Raw genomic sequence first — 17,976 nt, forward strand, 5'->3', positions numbered from 1 at the left:
CTTGCACAGCACGCTTGAGCGGAATGACCCCTACCTTCATTCACTCTTTCTCGATTTTCTATGAAACCAGTGGGCATCGCTGCTCAGATTTTGAATTCGGGTAGGGAGGTCCACTTTTAACAAGTCGTACTATAATTTTAAAACATATCCATAGAGCTCACTCTTCTAAATTGTGAAGAAGAGTGATAATTTATGTTTGCCTCCTTTTTGTGGGTTTTAAGCTGGCCGGTCACACACTAACGCACATACAAAAATACCAACACACATTTGTATTATAAAACAAAACAAAATTACCAGATAGACATGAATAAACGAGAGTCCGCAACACTGATGTCATGACACATAGACTCGCGCCCCACATGTACAACACGAAATCACAACACACACTTCAGTCCTCAACCCAGCACCTACGAACACCCAAGCCCAGTATCCACATCAACTGAAGGTAAACAATAGCATCTGTATAAAATGTGTATTTCATCATTTTATTTTTGCCATTTCAGATCTGGCAAAACCAAGATAATCCATTGCTGGGCTATCATCCTGTTCTGAATGATATTATGTCAATGTGTTCTTATACGATAGGCTAAGTACGTTATATGCCATAATAAATGTTGACACATTATCACTGCGCGATATTTAGATACATGTATAATCATGTTTCTTTTTTAAGTTATGAAGTTCATGATTTCAAGTGTATTCCACATGAATTGTAGCTCTACATCGTACAGGTATTGTTTTAAGCAGTGGTGCTGTATAAAGGAATCCCTTGATTTATCTTCTCCGTTAACCTGTTAACGCAAAACTGATGAAGGTCCACTGAGGAACCGAAAGTTCGGCGACCATTTAACGTTTTCAAATTCATAGCTACCATATATTCAGATGTGATTACCTCAACAAATGTTATATCTTTTAGATGAAACAACATTTACAAAAAGGGATACAGATATTGCCAACGTCACTGTAATCGTAGATAGATTTATTACATGCTGCCATCCGAATATACGATCAAAACTTTTCATAATTCTTTACTGATTATTAGCCTTTCCAGCATGAAGATGTTTACTCAAATATATTGGCATAATATAAAAGCACAGGGAACGTCGTAGATACTGGCGTCACTCGCTCCATATAGAGAGGATAACATCTTTGAACAAAAGAATTACTATAATTATTTTCATTAAAAAAATTGTAATTTAGTACTAAAGAATTGGCCTTAATAGCATTCTGTATTCCGATGCTACAATGCAGTGGTGTTTGGTGTATTAAATTCACCAATGTGAAATGGACATCAAAACAAAAGACACTGAAGGCACAGGCCACGAGTTATTATCAATTGTATAAGTAAACATGTGACATTTGAACTTAGAAAGTTAAAGTTTCTTGAGCACACACCTTACAGATATGATCATCAATAGTACTATTTTTTGGGTGATTTCTTCACAAGTATAGGTAAAACCCGAAATTGCATTATTGCACGATTTTTACTTAATTTCAAGCATGATAATGTTAGCAAGGTTGACGAACATGATTATGACAGCACCCTTCCTACTTTTTCTTGATGTCTTCTGAACCTGGATGCAGCCCGAGTATTACTTCTTAATTCTTTGCATGTCCAAACGTCATTAACGAAAATTTGTATCCTCCGGTCCTGCCAAAATGGCATTCTACTCTCTCATACGAAGCATGCTAAACAGAAAGAGCTTTAATTCTACAGCAAATCAGTGCCCAACTCGAAGAGAGGGAAGTTACAGTTGACAAAACAACTTGGGAAAGAGAACATGTGAATTATACATAATTCGGTACAATCTGAAGTTCGACATTGCCCGCGTATGTAAAACGTATCACACTAAGAAAGTATCGCCACCTAAAGCGATGAGCCACTACATACATATATATAGCTGTGATGTATAGCTGTTACAATATATCAAAGTGTTCAAAAAATAAAATTTTTAAATGAAGTATCGACGCTAGTGTCAAAGTATTTACAGTACATTGCATAAACAAAACGTTCAAGTAGCCAACAAACTCAGGGCCTTTCAATACTTGACGATAATTGATAGATATAATGTATTATCAGTAGAGTTTATAATAGTGATAGTAGCTTGAAAACTAACTGCCAATAAAGTAAACTTGTGCAAGATAATACATACAGTATACAATAAGTGACATTACTAAACCATTGTGTAAATGTACAAATTGTAGGTATCGTGAAGCGACTTTCTGTGAAGTCCGACAATTTCATAATGATATCAGCATTATGGCATACAGCACGCCTCGAAGTCATCAATGACAATTTTTCTGAAATTGGAAGGGATTTCTTTTCAATTTCATTCTATTCTTATCTTTCAATTTCCGCGATGAAGTGTGCTCCGTTTAATACGGACACGGTTGTAACGAAATTTCGGATACAACGCAGAAGAATTCAGTGTCCAAATTATCCAGATATCGATATACAATGTTACTATATTCAGATATAAGGAAATCTTAATGTAACGAAAGGAAATGAGACTTCGTTATAACATGAGTCGCTTGTTTCAAATAGTAATGACTGAAGTTGCTAATAGATGTCATGTAATTATTTGATAATTCTGAAGATCTTTTGAGCACATAAGGTATAGAGACTACAACGAACTTGAGCATCCTGAATTTTGTCCACTTCAATAAAAGTGCTCTGACCGCTGCTACAGGTCCCCACGTTGATGCCCCACGTTGATATCCCATCTTTATCCGTGACAACCGACGCGTGTCATTTCAGCCTGAAATCGATCCAGTAGCCTCTTCTGCGGCCTCCATGGTGCAAACACTGAATTGGCGTCAACCAAATACCTGTATCTGTGTTTAACATGATAATGACATTTTGAAGGTTGAAATAGGCTGTAAAGGTGTATGTCGTCTAATATGAAGGGTTTTATTGCAAAATGACCAAAGTGCAATTTTCAAACATTTCAAAGTAAGTTTATCATCAGATCAGACAAAATTAAATATTTCCAGTAATACCTGACTTGTGGTGAGGAATATTCCAGAATACCAAAACTTCTAGAATATTCTAGAAGATATAATTGAAAATATCTTTATTTTCTTTTAATTTTCTATTTTGAGCAGCTTTAATCAGAAATATCTAAACTTAATAAGATTGGATTTAGCTCGTTTTGTGATAAAACTCTTCATATATATGGGATAATTATTGCGAAGTGATTTGAATTTCTTTTTACGGATGGGAAAAGAGATGACGATATCAAATGCATTTACTCGCTACTTTCTATCATTAACTATGTGAATAAGAATGCAAAGATGGAGGCAAACTTCTAGAATTGAGACCATGCCATTCCGGTCAATGCCACTGATTTGACGGCTTATTCAAGCAAAAGGAAGAAGGGTTATGCCAACTGATGTTGCAGTCTGAATGTTGAATGTGTATTAGTGCTGTCATATCCACGTGGGGAGATGGCGGTTACCGAACTGCACATGATTATTATAAATCCCGAACAATGATAAAGCGATATCACCATCGAACTTTTAGGAGGTGTCGACAAAGCAACTTATTTTAGATTTTTTTCTCAGAAGACGTTGATTGAAATGACATATGAATTAACTAAGACTGTGTAGAGATGGTCAGAGTGTTTACAATAAAGAAAGAACATTGAGAAAAAAAAAACACACACAATACACACACAAACACACACACACACACACACATTTCAATTCCTTCACTGCCAGCACTTTGAAGAGTGTGCACAATGTTGTGGCATTTCTTGTGCGAATCGGATCTCAAAGCCCACAAGGGGTTAAAGAATTTGACGTACCCTTCTTCTCCAGTTCTTGTCGTGTATTTAACATATTTGCCGCCCACGAAGACGTACGCCCTCCTCCTTATGTCGCATTCGCAGTGTTCAGATAAGTACAACTGTCGATGGTCGTTTGCACCGATTCTATCATTCCCTAGGTAGCAGGAAATGAAAGGTTGATGATGGTAGATCATATCAAGGCAAAAAAGAAAAGAGGAAATGTTAAGGTTTTCTTGACAATGCTTGAAAGAGAAGTTTCAAAGGTTGTAATTGTGCTGGAGTATTGCCATGCCCGTTTGGTCCCATCCCACATGATCTAATCCTGTTTCGTATGCAACCTGTCGTCTAATAGCCATTTGGTCATATATTACTACAAATAATACAACCATTTAGGCTACGCTAATTTCGTATGATATCCAATTTTTTGGTCCACTACAGCTTAGTGTCTATCATACCAGATTGTCAAATAACCCGTTTGTTTGATATTCGATTCGTCTATTTCCCATTAATTTGTCTAATATTCAATTCGTCTTTCACTACTACCATTTCGTCAATGGGGCCCCTCCCTCCCACTTTGCGTGATATCTACAAAGGCAACTGATCACTTGTTAGCTAATTTTCATTCCTTATTTTTTTTTTTTCCATAGCCATAAGTGTCCTTAGAAGAAACGAAAAGTGGCTTGAAATTTTAGGACGAGATAAAAATACACCAAATATTAGACCTATTAAAATAAAGATTAAATGGGTAGCAGACCAACCGGCAATAAGACCAACTGTTGGTAGACCGAATAAAGCATAGACTAAATGAGAATTAGACTAATGGTAGACAAAATGAGGAAGGGAAAACAGCTGTGTTCACGAAGTGGCAATGAGACCATTTGGACATTAGACGAAATGGCAAATAGCTAAGTGTAGCCAATGCAGAAAATTAAGCGAAATTACTTGATGACCACTAAACCAAATTTTTGGTACAACAATGAAGAGCTTCCTTCCAAAAGGCACTAAATCCATCATTTTTCAATGGAGTTAGCAGCTTTTGGTTGCAAGCTCTTCAAATGTGTTTAGCCGTATTGGAGACAGACGATATCAAAATTAGTCCGACTGGTACCATACCAAGCGACAATAGATCGTTGAGTTGATCCGGGTGGTTGAGACTGATGCTCCGATAGAAAGATACATCCGATAGATGTTATTGTACAACTGTTGTATATTAGCTACTTCACTGGATGTAAATTGGATCCTAAAGACTGCGCCTCTAAAATTAAACCTTAGTATACTTCCAAAGTGTATGTCATGAAATGTAAAAAAAAAAAAAAGAAACACTCTAATTAAATTCAACCGCGCACGAACGTTGCATAAGTAAAATTACCTGTTTTGAAGGGAGCTAGCACTGTTGCTTCGATAACAAGAAAGCCATCCTTTCTGGTTACGCTTTCTACCTGGATCTTGTAAGCTGAAATACATAATTGTTATAATATAAACATCTTCGATTACATTATAACACAGATTCCACGTTAAGATTACAGGGATGGTATAGCATTGGAAGAGATGGTGGTTGGGCTTTTATCTATTTTTGTTTGCCAGATACCGAAAAGCACCTTATGAAATAAAACAGAGCATCCTATTCTAAGAGGAATTCAAAGCTTATTAGATGAAAATCGGTTTTGGGATGGCTGAGACATCCAAAAACAAAGTAAGATAAGGCGATTCTTTTAAAAGACGGGTCCCACCTTTCATTAAGATTGCTGTTTTGATATGTCAGCCATTTCAAAACCAATTATATCCAATTAACGTTAAATTCATCTTGTAGTTACATTTTTTTTAATTTTGTAAGAGGTTTTTCATTATTTTACAAAAGAAAACAAAATGCGATCCATGTAAAGAAAAGAATATTTAATGCGTAAAAAAATGCCTCCTTCGCAGTGCAGTCTCCGCAGCTGCGACAAATACGTGTATATATGAATGCATCTTAACATGATTATAGTTTAATTGGATGTGAAATTAGACATTTTAATCGTCTTTTAGGAAGTCAACGTAATGAGTTCGGTGTCGAAAACAATGAAATCGGAGCAAGGACTTTTGCATGATATAACTCTAAATCTAATAGTATAGAAAACAAAACAACCCCCCCCCCCAAAAAAAAAAAAAAAAAAAAATGACCGGAACTCGGCAGTCTTTAATTGTTTGAATACAGAAAAGAGTATCCTACACAAAAAAGGGGGAAAAGAGATATACACTAAAGCGTACTCATGGCTACATCATTGTTCGACACGGTAACTAATGGTCACAAAAAATGTTTAAATCGGAAATTTTAGTGGTCCGAACTATTAAAAAGCAAAAGTAACAAATTGTTTTGAATCTTAAGATCGGGCCACTGAAAGATAAATTTCGTGGCGCCACACCAATTTTGAGTGGCCCCGGGCCACCGGGCGTACTATACATATATCCATACATCATATAGTGAAACAAGTGCACCCTGCACAAAGTTTGAATGAAATCCTTTGACAGGTAACCAAGTTATTACAATTATTTGCCAAATTTTGGACATATTTCTGTAGTCACAGTCACCTTTGACCCAGTGGTAAACGGACCAACAAGGGGATCCCTACGGTTCGGCAGAAGGAAGTCACTCTTCCCCTTCGAGGAAGCTTGAAACACTAGTAAAAATCAATTGTTGTCATGTTGTCACTGTTGAATTTTTGTCATCTCCTACGATTTATCGTACAACCACTTTATAATATGCGACAATAATCTTTTTATAATGATTTCTGGACTTATCTAAATCGGACCACAACATATTTGCGTTTGAAAAAAAAATGTTGTGGCGGATATATGGTCTCGAGGAGAAGATGGAAGCTAAGTTTGCATTATATGAAAACTGTTATTAGGTATATGCTCGGTAAAATAAAAAAAAAAAATCATACAGATACTCAGGAAATTTTATCTCCAGTATTTGAAACATGTGCTACAAGATGTTGTCCTATCAAACTAAATTATAATTATGGAGAGGAAAAAATGGTGGTACCTCATCAACATTCTAAACATTATCCTCTGTGACACTCACCAGATCACCACCATACTAGACTTTTCTTTGAGTAACAACAACAACTGAACTTTATTCCTCCCCTCAAGCGCCATAATGGGAAGTTTTTGCCACACGACGGAAAGACCGAAAATAAGCGGAAGCAATCAGGTATGAAGTCCCCGTACTAGGACTGCCGTCCCAATAACAGAGCAGTTTCGCTCTCTTGTTAGGACGGAGGCGTGGGGACAAGATCGCTGATCGGCTGGCTGGCTGACTGGTTCACTCCTGCCCAGCATCGGGTCCGAACGCTATTTTGGCCGAGTACCATACCATACTCGTTTTCCTCTGGACAGGACCTTTCTCGGATGCGATCATGGGCAGAAGCAAATTTTGCACACGGCACGCTCAACTACCTGCTGCGACGTGCTTGGGAAAACTCCCTACTATTATAGTCAGCCCACAGAGTGTCTAAACTTAATATGCCCCACGTGGGCTGATCACGTTACATAACTTACAGAAATACATATTCATAACAGAATGCAGAAGCAAAAACATGAACATACCAAAGTGCCCATCAGTTTTACATGCCGCTGTTGTCAGATTTGCCACTGGAAGTCTCTGTCTGCATGCCCCACAATCGTCTAGAGTAAACATATAACGGAAATAGATTTAAAGCGTATTGAAAAGTATGGAAATAAGATTTTGAATGTGATTATGACATGTTATGCACCCGTAATCAATAAGAAATGGTGAAGTTATCACGATGATGATGATAAAAACTGATAACAATAATAATTACATTCATGTTGAGCTTTCTACGGGTATTTTAAGCCTATCGGTGCTATTCATACAAAAAAAAAAAAATTAGAAAACGCAACAAATGGGCAATGCAAGACTAAAATCAAACAGAATTCTAGATGATTCCGTAGATGAGGCAGTCCGAATATGAAGAGGGAGACTGGTGAAAAAGATAATCCCATTGAATTGTGTTATTCGCAAATTATAAATCTTGGACTTAGTCCCAGAAGGTCAAGGACTTTGCCTGTCTTGAAATACATATATATATATATATATATATATATATATATGCTTTTGTATTCCAGGAAGCATGATGTCCTGGGTTTTTCTATGTACCGTATCAATAAATTGCAAGTTGAATAGTTACGTTCACAGCCCCAGTTGCCAAACTTGAAGTTTAGGTCGAAACTTACTGCTGATGAAAAGCTCCATTCGTGAATTCATGACATGGGTTCACACGGCGCTCGAAAACTACAAGATAATCGTTTATATTCCAGGAAGCACAATGAGCTGGGTTTTGGATGTATCCATTGAATATTGTATAGTTACGTTCACACGCATTATTACCAAACTTGACTGTTGACCGTCACCTTAACTGCAGATGATTACCTCCACTCGTGAAATCACGATGCGGATTCACACGGCGCCAAACTACAAGCTAATCGTTTATATTCCAGGAAGCATAATACGCTGGGTTTTGGATGTATCCATTTCAAATTAAATAGTTAAGTTCACACGCAGTGGCCATTCTTGAATTTTGACTGTCGATTTAATTGCCGATGATTTAGCCCCACTCGTTTATTCCTTCCGCGGATTCACATTGCGCTAAAATACAAGCTTATCATCGAGAGTTAAGTTTCGACCTAAACTTCAAGTTTAGGAACAGCGTGTGAACGTGAGTCACTCAAGACATAACAACATGTATCGAAAGTCTTTTTATTTACCCATCCTTTCTGTGCAAAGAACTTCTGATAGTGTTTACAACATCACTAGGGCTCTGTATAGCTAGTTTTTTTTTTTTTTAGTTTTTTTTTTTCATTGAGTACGCACAGGGACAAAGAGACCAGCGATTCAACAGACACTACAAAACGTACACCAGGCTTAGCTTATATAGTTAGGGAAAATATGTTTGCACTTGGAGACCGTGGAAACGTGGAAAGAAAAAAACACGGTCTCGTTATGAAACTGAAGATAATCATAATGCGTATTGTACGTATGTTTGTTGGGATGTATTGTACAGATATGTATAAAATGTATAATACAATAAAGCGTGGTCATACTACTGCATAGCGGCCGCCATAGAAAAAAAAATTGGGTCATTCATGAAAAAAAGGTGGAAACAATAGACGGGGGGGGGGGGGGCTGTGACGACATAAAACAAGTGCTTGCTGTAGGAACAGGTGCTTCACTTTAAACAAAAAGGCTTCACTACATTCATAATTGATGCAAATGTGTGTGTGTGTGTGTAAACTCTACGAGTTATCAAGCTACATGCAATTGGCGGATTTCAATCAAATTCAGTTTCACAAGATTCTTTTTTTTTTGGGGGGGGGGGGTTACTTCATCTTTAATTACCTCAACTACAAAATATCGTTTTGATTCAATGTCAGAGATGTTAAGAATTATGAATCAAAGATAATGGTGTCATTTCGAAGGTTATTATAGCTTTTGTAAAAGTTGATCATAGTTTAAGTCACTGACAAACAGCTGCATATGGCATTGTCTCAGTGACATTTTTTTACTATATTTTTTTTTTTATTCCAGTAGATAAAACATTTTAAACTAATTTTTACCACCCCATAGCTGTTTGAATTCTGTTTAAAGTAATTTGCCATATAGTTATGGATTTAGCCAGCAGCTATATTTTTTTTTAATTCCAGTAGATAAAACATTTTAAACTAATTTTTACCACCCCATAGCTGTTGAAATTCTGTTTAAAGTAATTTGCCATATAGTTATGGATTTAGCCACCAGCTAGCCATAACTGTCATAGCAAATCCGAGATGTATCGATATCAAAGTGATAAAGAACACTGACACGAATAACTGTTACAGTAGTTAATAGCTTCCAACATTTTGAGTTTGTCGGATCCTTACCTCGAGCGCAGACACAGTCATTGTCACCGCATAGAGGTGCAACTAGTTGGCTTTGGCTTTCAGGCTTGTAAAAGACCGTGCAACTTTCATCTGGCGTAAAAACGGAAATACGAAAACACTATCAAAAACATGAAAAGATTACTTCATATTACGAAAGCTTACATTTCATGAGGAAATGTAATTCTGTGAGAACTATCTTGTTTACATCATATCAACCTTGAAAGCTTAAACACAGTAAAGGCACCTCAATAAGTCAGACAATGTTAGAACTTGGAACTAAACATATTAAAAAAACAACAACAATGTATCCCTCTTGGAAGGGGATTTTTTTTTAATCTGCTTTGACTCTGACGGATATCATTCATTTCATATACAATTTTCTGCAGGTACATAGTGCGGTCGATTTCATTTTTCATTTCATTTTATTTTCATTCTTCTCTTTTTTCCAACAGAACATAACACAGTACAAATTAGGAATTATATCACAATCGTATACATACAACTTGCAAATGATATCAATAATGATACAATAATGAATTTACATATATGCATGTATACTTGCAAAATAATACAAGCTTATGTTTCAGTTGGGGAAAAAGAGAACTGAGCGGTCCACTATTTAAAAGCAACCTTGTAGATTGTGAACCACTCAAGAAAAATCAACATGGCCGTACACTGGATCCCTATTATTTCTACATTCCTCCAGTCAATTAACCTCCAGTGGGTAACCAGTGGAGTGACTTTAAAGAGATCGCAAACCCAAAGAACATAGCTTGATTGAAAGCAGCACCATTGGTAGAACACATCAGTGACAGCTTGAGGAAAATCGGACCATCGAATCAAAAGTTATGAGTTTTTAAAGTTTTGGTGCTGGATCCGCTGGATGAGGAGAATACTAGAGGTTATGACGTATGAGTGGACAACAGTACAAAGAAAATATAAAGGCAATTCAATAAAATCTAACTTCTCTATTATAGCGTTATGAAAGTGCACTTGACTAACCGCTTTCAGAGAGCAGGGGGAATTGCTACCCTTAACGTATGTCAGTATCAAGTTGATGGAATTTGTGATTTTCCTGAAAAATGATTTTTTTTTTTTTGGTGGAATTTTCTTTATATTTTCTTTATATTGTTGTCCACTCATACCTCTAGTAGTCTCATCATCCAGTGGTACCGAGATATTCTACACTTTATATGGTAAGTGCTGGTCCAACAATCGGTCGAGAAGAGGATTGAACGGGGTTAAACGGAGTACTCTGTCCGTGGGGTATTGTTGGATTATTTTGCAGTCGCGGCTGTTGTATTTTCGAAAAAAAAGAGAGATATGAGACAAATTATTATTTGTCAACTCCACTTGAGATATATCACTGTACAAAGCCATAGTATATTGGGTCTTGTCATGCCCGTACCTGGCTCGTAGTAGTCATAAACTTGAACAGGAACGGGCTGGATGTTTCCAACTTTATTTTCTTCAATCAATTTGAAGCTGATGCAGAGAAGTTCATCGCGAGGGATCTGTAAGTAAAACATCCCGTTTTTATCATTATTTCTGAGCTTTTAATTTCCGAAATTTTAATTCGATATTTCAAAAGGCGTGGAGTAAATTAGATTTAACGTACATAACCGTATACTGTGACAAATGATATTCATTAAAGCAAATCGGTATGATATCATAGTGCTGCGATATTTTGTCCTAATCTTATAAAAAGTAATTTCCCCTATCCAGTAAAACTATTATAATTGCAAATTGTCTTTTATAGATATGTAAATAAATAATATGTGAAGATATACTTATATAATATATGGAAACATATAGTTTCATCGTGCGAAAATGGAACGCTTCTTACCGTATCAGCATAGAAGATAACGGACCTAGCACTCATCTCATATTCTGCTATTAGATCGCTACTGTTCGTGATCTATAACATGGATCGAAAGAGAGGAAGCAAAGTGCACTGAGTATTGAATCAAATTGATGCAGCTATAGTCACTGTTTCCACATTCAGGGGATATACAGGTCTTGATCAGTTTGTACATTTGTAACATTTAGAGTCAATTTAAATGTTCATATCAATTTCATTCAATGATATCAATTTCCAGCAAACAAAATAGATATAGTAGGAATAACAATGCGACCATTTCAAACATGCTTGGGGCACATCTCAAAATGTGAAAGAAGAAGAAGAAGAAGAAGAAGAAGAAGAAGAAAACAATCTTGAGTTGAGTGTGGACTTTATAATTGAAATGAACACAAACGTTGCATGTAGTGAGAATTCATATCATAGATTAAGATTTATGATATAATATCATCATGATACATAAAGATTTAAGAAAAGACATAGAAAGAACCCTGCTCCAAAAATGCACAAAATTGGCTGTATGAAAACGCTCGAATTTGAAAGTGTGAAGATGATTTGATACTGTTGTGCGGCTTTTCATAGGGATTTCATATGGCATTGTTCTGTTTCGCACTATAAATAGATGATTCACAATAATTATGTTCACAATGTAGAAACCCTCGAACTTGTGAACGCGAACAGTACGAAGAGATTTCACACTGTGTTCTCTATCTGTTTACACTGTGCCTAACATTGTTTTTCACACTGTCAGACACTGTGAGGGACTGTATTCTTTCCAGATTGCAGAGTAAATACTAAATACTAAACGCGACTAAAAGAGAACGCTTTTCTGCAAGACAAAATAAAATGACACAGTATTTGGACATGATATGAGAAGATACCAAATATGTATCGACGAAACAAAAAAAAAATAAAACTCGTATGTATACTCAAAATGTTTCAATGATGAGTTAAGTCTTTTCCTTTTACCGGCACTTACATTTTTAAGATCGTTGATCACAGGAGCGAAGCCCGAGTAAATTCCAACGTCAATTATTGACATACGGGTTTCTTTATCACCAAGATGCCTTGATGTAACGAGGAAAGAGTGGGAAATAACTGTTTGTTATATTTTAGAAAATAATACAAGTCCGTAAGAAGTATTCCCAGTGTGAATGCTACATGCACCCGTAAACACATCCCCGGACCCGTTACACACACACACACACACACACACTGAATGCTAAGTACTTTCAGTAGATATCTTACGAAGAATAAGGACGAGTCTATAGTATGTTGCATATATTGTAAAATATTGTGACGGGAACATATTTGCGTACTTTTGTTTTAGAAAAAAAGAAAAGATAGCACAGCGTCTCAAGGTATGGCACCACTCTGAAAAAAAAACCAACAACAACATTGGTGTTAGATTTAACACCATGGGTGTTAAGTCTAACACCGATCAAGTGTCAATAAAGGACTACACCCACAGGTGTAGAAGGTATGTTGTGATGGTGTTGAAAACTGCTCACATGTCACTTCGTGGTGTTAATTTGACACTGTATCTGGTGATAGTTTTGAAACTGCGCTGGTGTTAATTATCGAACAATGACAAGGCATGGTGTTTATTTGCTATTGCTGGTGTTAATGTCAATGGTATAACACCTGTCCAGCAACTGGTGTTACTGTGGTGTAAATTTGTTCACCTTTTTTTTTTTCAATCATGTACCTCATCGGAAAATTCTTTATCGTCTAGTTGAAGCTAAAATCAACAGAATAAGAGTAACTAAGAAACTATTTAAAATAACAACTTTCTATTTTGACATGACACCTGGAGGTGTTAATCTATCACAAAAATGAACACTGGAAACTAGCTCGGTGTTGCATATTTATACACTGAACCTTTGCAGTGCAGTTTCATATTAACGAAATTCAGGAAAAGTGTTGCTAACCCTCTTTTATTAAAACCTATTATTATTTTTTCTAATCTGTAACATATTATTACCAAAATAGTCAACCTTTGTAATCAGTTTTGGTTCACTCGAAATAAACACTGTTATTTCATACGGATAACACTGCCCCCTCAAGGAAAAACGCAGTATCTGACATTTTTGTCGATTTTCACTTTTTAGCATAAATATAGTCAGTGGGAAATCTTTGTTCATATGACATATTTAGTGTTTTGAAAAAAAATGTTTTGAAAGCTACTTTTCCGTAACTGCCAAACGCAGTATATACACTTAACTTACACTTTCCCCAAGGAAAAACGCAGTATCTACATGATGAATATTTCCCCAAGGAAAAACGCAGTATCTACAAAGCTAGTCTTAATTACCAGACACTGTTATATATGATTGTGAATACTTTGCCGGTTGTTTTGTAATTTGAACGTAAATTACTTTCTTTAGATATGCTTGCTCAATAATAAAATACGATATTCACAATATCTAAACGAAACAATAATGATTAGTAAATACATGTATTTTGATGAGATCGTGATCCTTATATAAAATAAAGTGTTTGGTTAAGACTAACCGAGTGTACATTAAAACATATTATAAAATGGGTTCAAGAATGTAGCCAATTGGAAGCGCTGTGATGAGTCACGTGTGCGTGCATTAATTTCTCACTGACATGCACGGCCTGACGTCACTATGTTTACACTAGCAGTGCGCACTCAATCAGTTGTTACAAGTGCGTCGCGCGCTACTATACGCGCTGATAATCCTGTAAACAACTTCTAGTTCGGGCTGCCGGCCGGCCTTTCTTGTGTGCATAACATGTGTGGCGTACGTATGCTCTTAACTTATACGTACAGTACATATGTGCGGGATTTCCGAGTGCGACGTGCGTAAATGTTTGGGACGAACATCTTAGGACATCTTGACTCTTGAGCGAGTGCTACATGTAGCTGACTGGTATTGACCCACAAAGGTACGTGAAAAATGCTGTCAGTTTTCGACCCATTTCATAAAACAAATGATGCACAGGATTATTTCGTGGCGTTAGTGGAGATGCAGCTCACTCTCGGGTATTTACAATTGTGAAACATGCACGAGGCGAAGCCGAGTGCATGTTGCACTACATTGTAAATACCCTCGAGTGCGCTACATCTCCACTAACGCACTCTATCCTGTGCATCATTTGTATACAGCACAACACTATTTAATGAGCTTGCAGCTGCACTGAGCATGCAGTCAGCACCTGCTACAGGGCCCGGCTAGGCAGCATGTACGGTACAGTGTGCACTTGGATTAAAACAAAATGTTGTCGAGGGGAAAATTACTCGTGAGCCTAGCCCTCAAGAAATGTCAATTTATCTGCAGATAATGAGTAAGTTATTCAAAACTATTTCAAAACTGAAAGAATACAGCTGATCGTTTGTCACACGAAGCGAGGTAAACACAAATGCATAGAATACATTTTTGTTTACCTCGCTTCGTGTGACAAACGCAGTATGCATACAACGTGTAAATATCTTGTGATATAAGATGGCTAAGTAATTTCCAGCTTGCTGATTGGTCAAAGCGTACCACGTGATCATTCGCGAAAAGTGTCTATCCCTGCACGCCCGTGGGATTTTCGCGCACCCAAATTGTCTAATGCACGGTTACTACTTCAGCACAAGCTGGGATAATCTCGGAGAAAGCCTACTCTGGACCATTTTCCAACGGTAAGTACAATTTCAAAATCTTTGATATTTGATTTATTTCATTATTTCTTTCTCATACAAGGTATATTCACCTCGCGTTTGAAATTACTTAGCCATCTTAAAAAAAGGAATAACGCAATTCCCGTTGTTGCTCAGCGATATGCAGTGCACTCGAGGTTTCTTCTTCGCATGCACACTCCACACTCGCCTCTGGCTCGTGTGGAGTGCGCATGCTCAGAAGAAACATCTCGTGCACTGCATACTCGATAAACAACTCCGTGGAATGCGTTATTCCTATAATTTACCTCGCTTCGTGTGACAAACGATCAGCTTTATTCTTTCAGATTCTACCACGATGATGAACATCTTTCCGTACTATTTCAATATTATTCTTATTATAACTTATTAACTTGTTGTGAAGTAACTTTGTTAGGCCTAGACCCTAGTCAAAATTCCTCAGGCTCCGAATCCGAAAGTTTCGGCGAAAGGCAATAGGCCTAACGTTAGATCTATTTGCGTTGTGTTGGATAAACGACAGGTTAAATACTATAGTATAGACCCTATAACCTGTTAGGCCTAGATCTAAGTGTAGCCTGGTACGTAGCCAGCCTAGAATAAACGGTATATAAAAGCTAGTCTAGATCGATCTAGGTCCAGACATCCGATATAAATGAGTATATGAATATAAGAACGACCCAAGTCCATGGAAGACCATTTCGAGTAAACTAAAAAAAAAATCATATCGTTTTTATTTGTCCAATAATATTCTATTTAAATGTGATGGGAAGGCAACAATGTATATACAAATTAGAACATATATTATTATGACAATTAACATTTACGTTAATTGTGGAGAGGCCATTTTGTGTGGTGGACTTGGGTCGTTCTTTGATTCATATGGACTTGGGTCGTTCTTTGCTTCATATACATGATATTCTGCTACATAGATGAGAGATGGATGAGAGAGGGCGCTATTATATGAATGTAAGAATGACCCAAGTCCTTCATTCTTACATTAATATGAGATTTAACTCATTCATTTCAGGCACTTCCGGGGGTAATTAGGATTTATCATTTATGTGTACACAAGATGAGTCCTTGCATAAGCTACATTTTTTCATGTCAAACTGAATTTGGCCAAAAATTGGACTTGGGTCGTTCTTATATTCAGGTCTTCAAATCTATTTTGGTTCAGATAGTAGCCTAGACTGTACAGATCTAGATCTAGATGCTAGTTAGCGGCTAGGCCATGTAGCATCACATTACAGCCCTGGCAAGATTCATATTTAAAACACGTAGGGTCCTACAGCTGGATCGGTCTGGGAATGTTTTACTTTTTAGGTTTGAGCTGCAATCTGAAAAAGTAAAACGTTCCAAGAACGATCTGTTATTTGTGTTATGAAGCCTGCTCTGTAATCAGGGCATACATGGGGGGGGGGGGGGGGGGTGGAGGATGCATCCCCCAGGGCCCAAGGTTGAGGATGGTGCATCATGTATACTTGTACAATGATGTATACATGCATACATAATTATGGGAGAAGAGCTTGGACTTATCGTTACAGGACCTAGGATCCTCCGTCTTAGGTCATGTCTACACTACTGCCTGTGCGCTGTAATGTAATTGGTATGCTTTCATAGGCTACTAGTACTACTAGAATCTAGATCTATCTAGTCTAGACTAAAATATATTTAGGTCTATATCAAGTTTTGATGAAAATTCGCTCAGGTGTCTTCAAGATATAGTGTTTACGGTGTGAAAATAGCCCTTTTTTGACAAAGTTCGTTGACCTTTGACCTTTGAACTTGGGTGGGTCTCGGAAAAATCTAATAAGTTCATTTATTCCTGGTAGAGTTTGGTGAAAATCTACCAAGGGGTTCTTGAGATATCATGTTTACAAGAATCTTGTATGGACGGACGGACGGAAAAACTGACGGACAGATGGATGTTTGGACGAATAGAAGGACAGACAGACGGACGGCTGGACAGACAACTAGAAAACATAACGCCTCTGGTGCCCTAACGGGGCGGAGGCATAACAAAATAGTGTATTTAGCCTTCACGTAGTTATTTTTGTGTAATTTCTTGTTCATTTTAAGGAAATTTATTACTTGACAAGAGAGGGCGTCCTTGCTCAAAGAAGGCGCCCTCCATTAATTTAAATGCATGTTTATTTTCAATGTACATTTTGAATGCATAAACATGTATTCTAGGTTGATTGATTAACAATGGTAATGAGTAAAATTAATCCTAGTCATTCCGCTGTAGATACTGCATTTTTCCTTGGGGAAATCAGTCAATTGCTCGGGGTTTCCCCAAATTATCTACATTTTCATCAATAACTTAAAAACAAAACAAAAACCCAAAATGATATTTTCCAGGAAAATTGGTAGCTAGATAGACTAACATTCTATAATGAAGATATTTTTTCAAAAGAATATATTTTCCAGGGGCTTTGGCAAAAATATAAAATGGTGAATATCTAGGTTGTTGCGAAATAGAGCTGAATGTACATACTGCGTTCTTCCTGGGGGGGGGGGGAGGGGGCAGATAAAGAAGTGCAAACAAAATGTCATAATAAAGTAAAGTTCTCTTACATTTTTGTATGCACCATTGGTGCATGAGTGTTTTGTTTCTTCTTTTCTCGTTTAACATATTCACAAACATGGAGTTTATACATTTATGTTGCAAAATAGCATCAGTTCTTTCTCACAATCAAATCGATTTGTCTTTTTATGGACAAAATACTTTCTTGTGTAAAAAACACTGCATTAGGATGCAT

The 17,976-nt window shown here is 36.9% G+C and overlaps 1 protein-coding gene across 1 annotated transcript in view; it reads right to left on the reverse strand.

Moving 5' to 3' along the window:
* Positions 1–481: 481 nt before the first annotated feature.
* The window catches only part of LOC140246549 (complement C3-like), a 69,888-nt gene continuing 52,393 nt past the window's right edge, over positions 482–17,976 (reverse strand). The window contains 8 exon segments of the mRNA XM_072325892.1: positions 482–2,835; positions 3,807–3,942; positions 5,158–5,241; positions 7,377–7,454; positions 9,708–9,797; positions 11,116–11,221; positions 11,554–11,625; positions 12,545–12,632. Of these exon segments, the coding sequence (XP_072181993.1) occupies positions 2,727–2,835; positions 3,807–3,942; positions 5,158–5,241; positions 7,377–7,454; positions 9,708–9,797; positions 11,116–11,221; positions 11,554–11,625; positions 12,545–12,632 (763 nt within the window). The 3' untranslated portion in view covers positions 482–2,726.

The sequence above is a fragment of the Diadema setosum genome, chromosome 3, assembly GCF_964275005.1.
Source record: "Diadema setosum chromosome 3, eeDiaSeto1, whole genome shotgun sequence".
In the NCBI taxonomy this organism is placed as follows: Eukaryota; Metazoa; Echinodermata; class Echinoidea; order Diadematoida; family Diadematidae; genus Diadema; species Diadema setosum.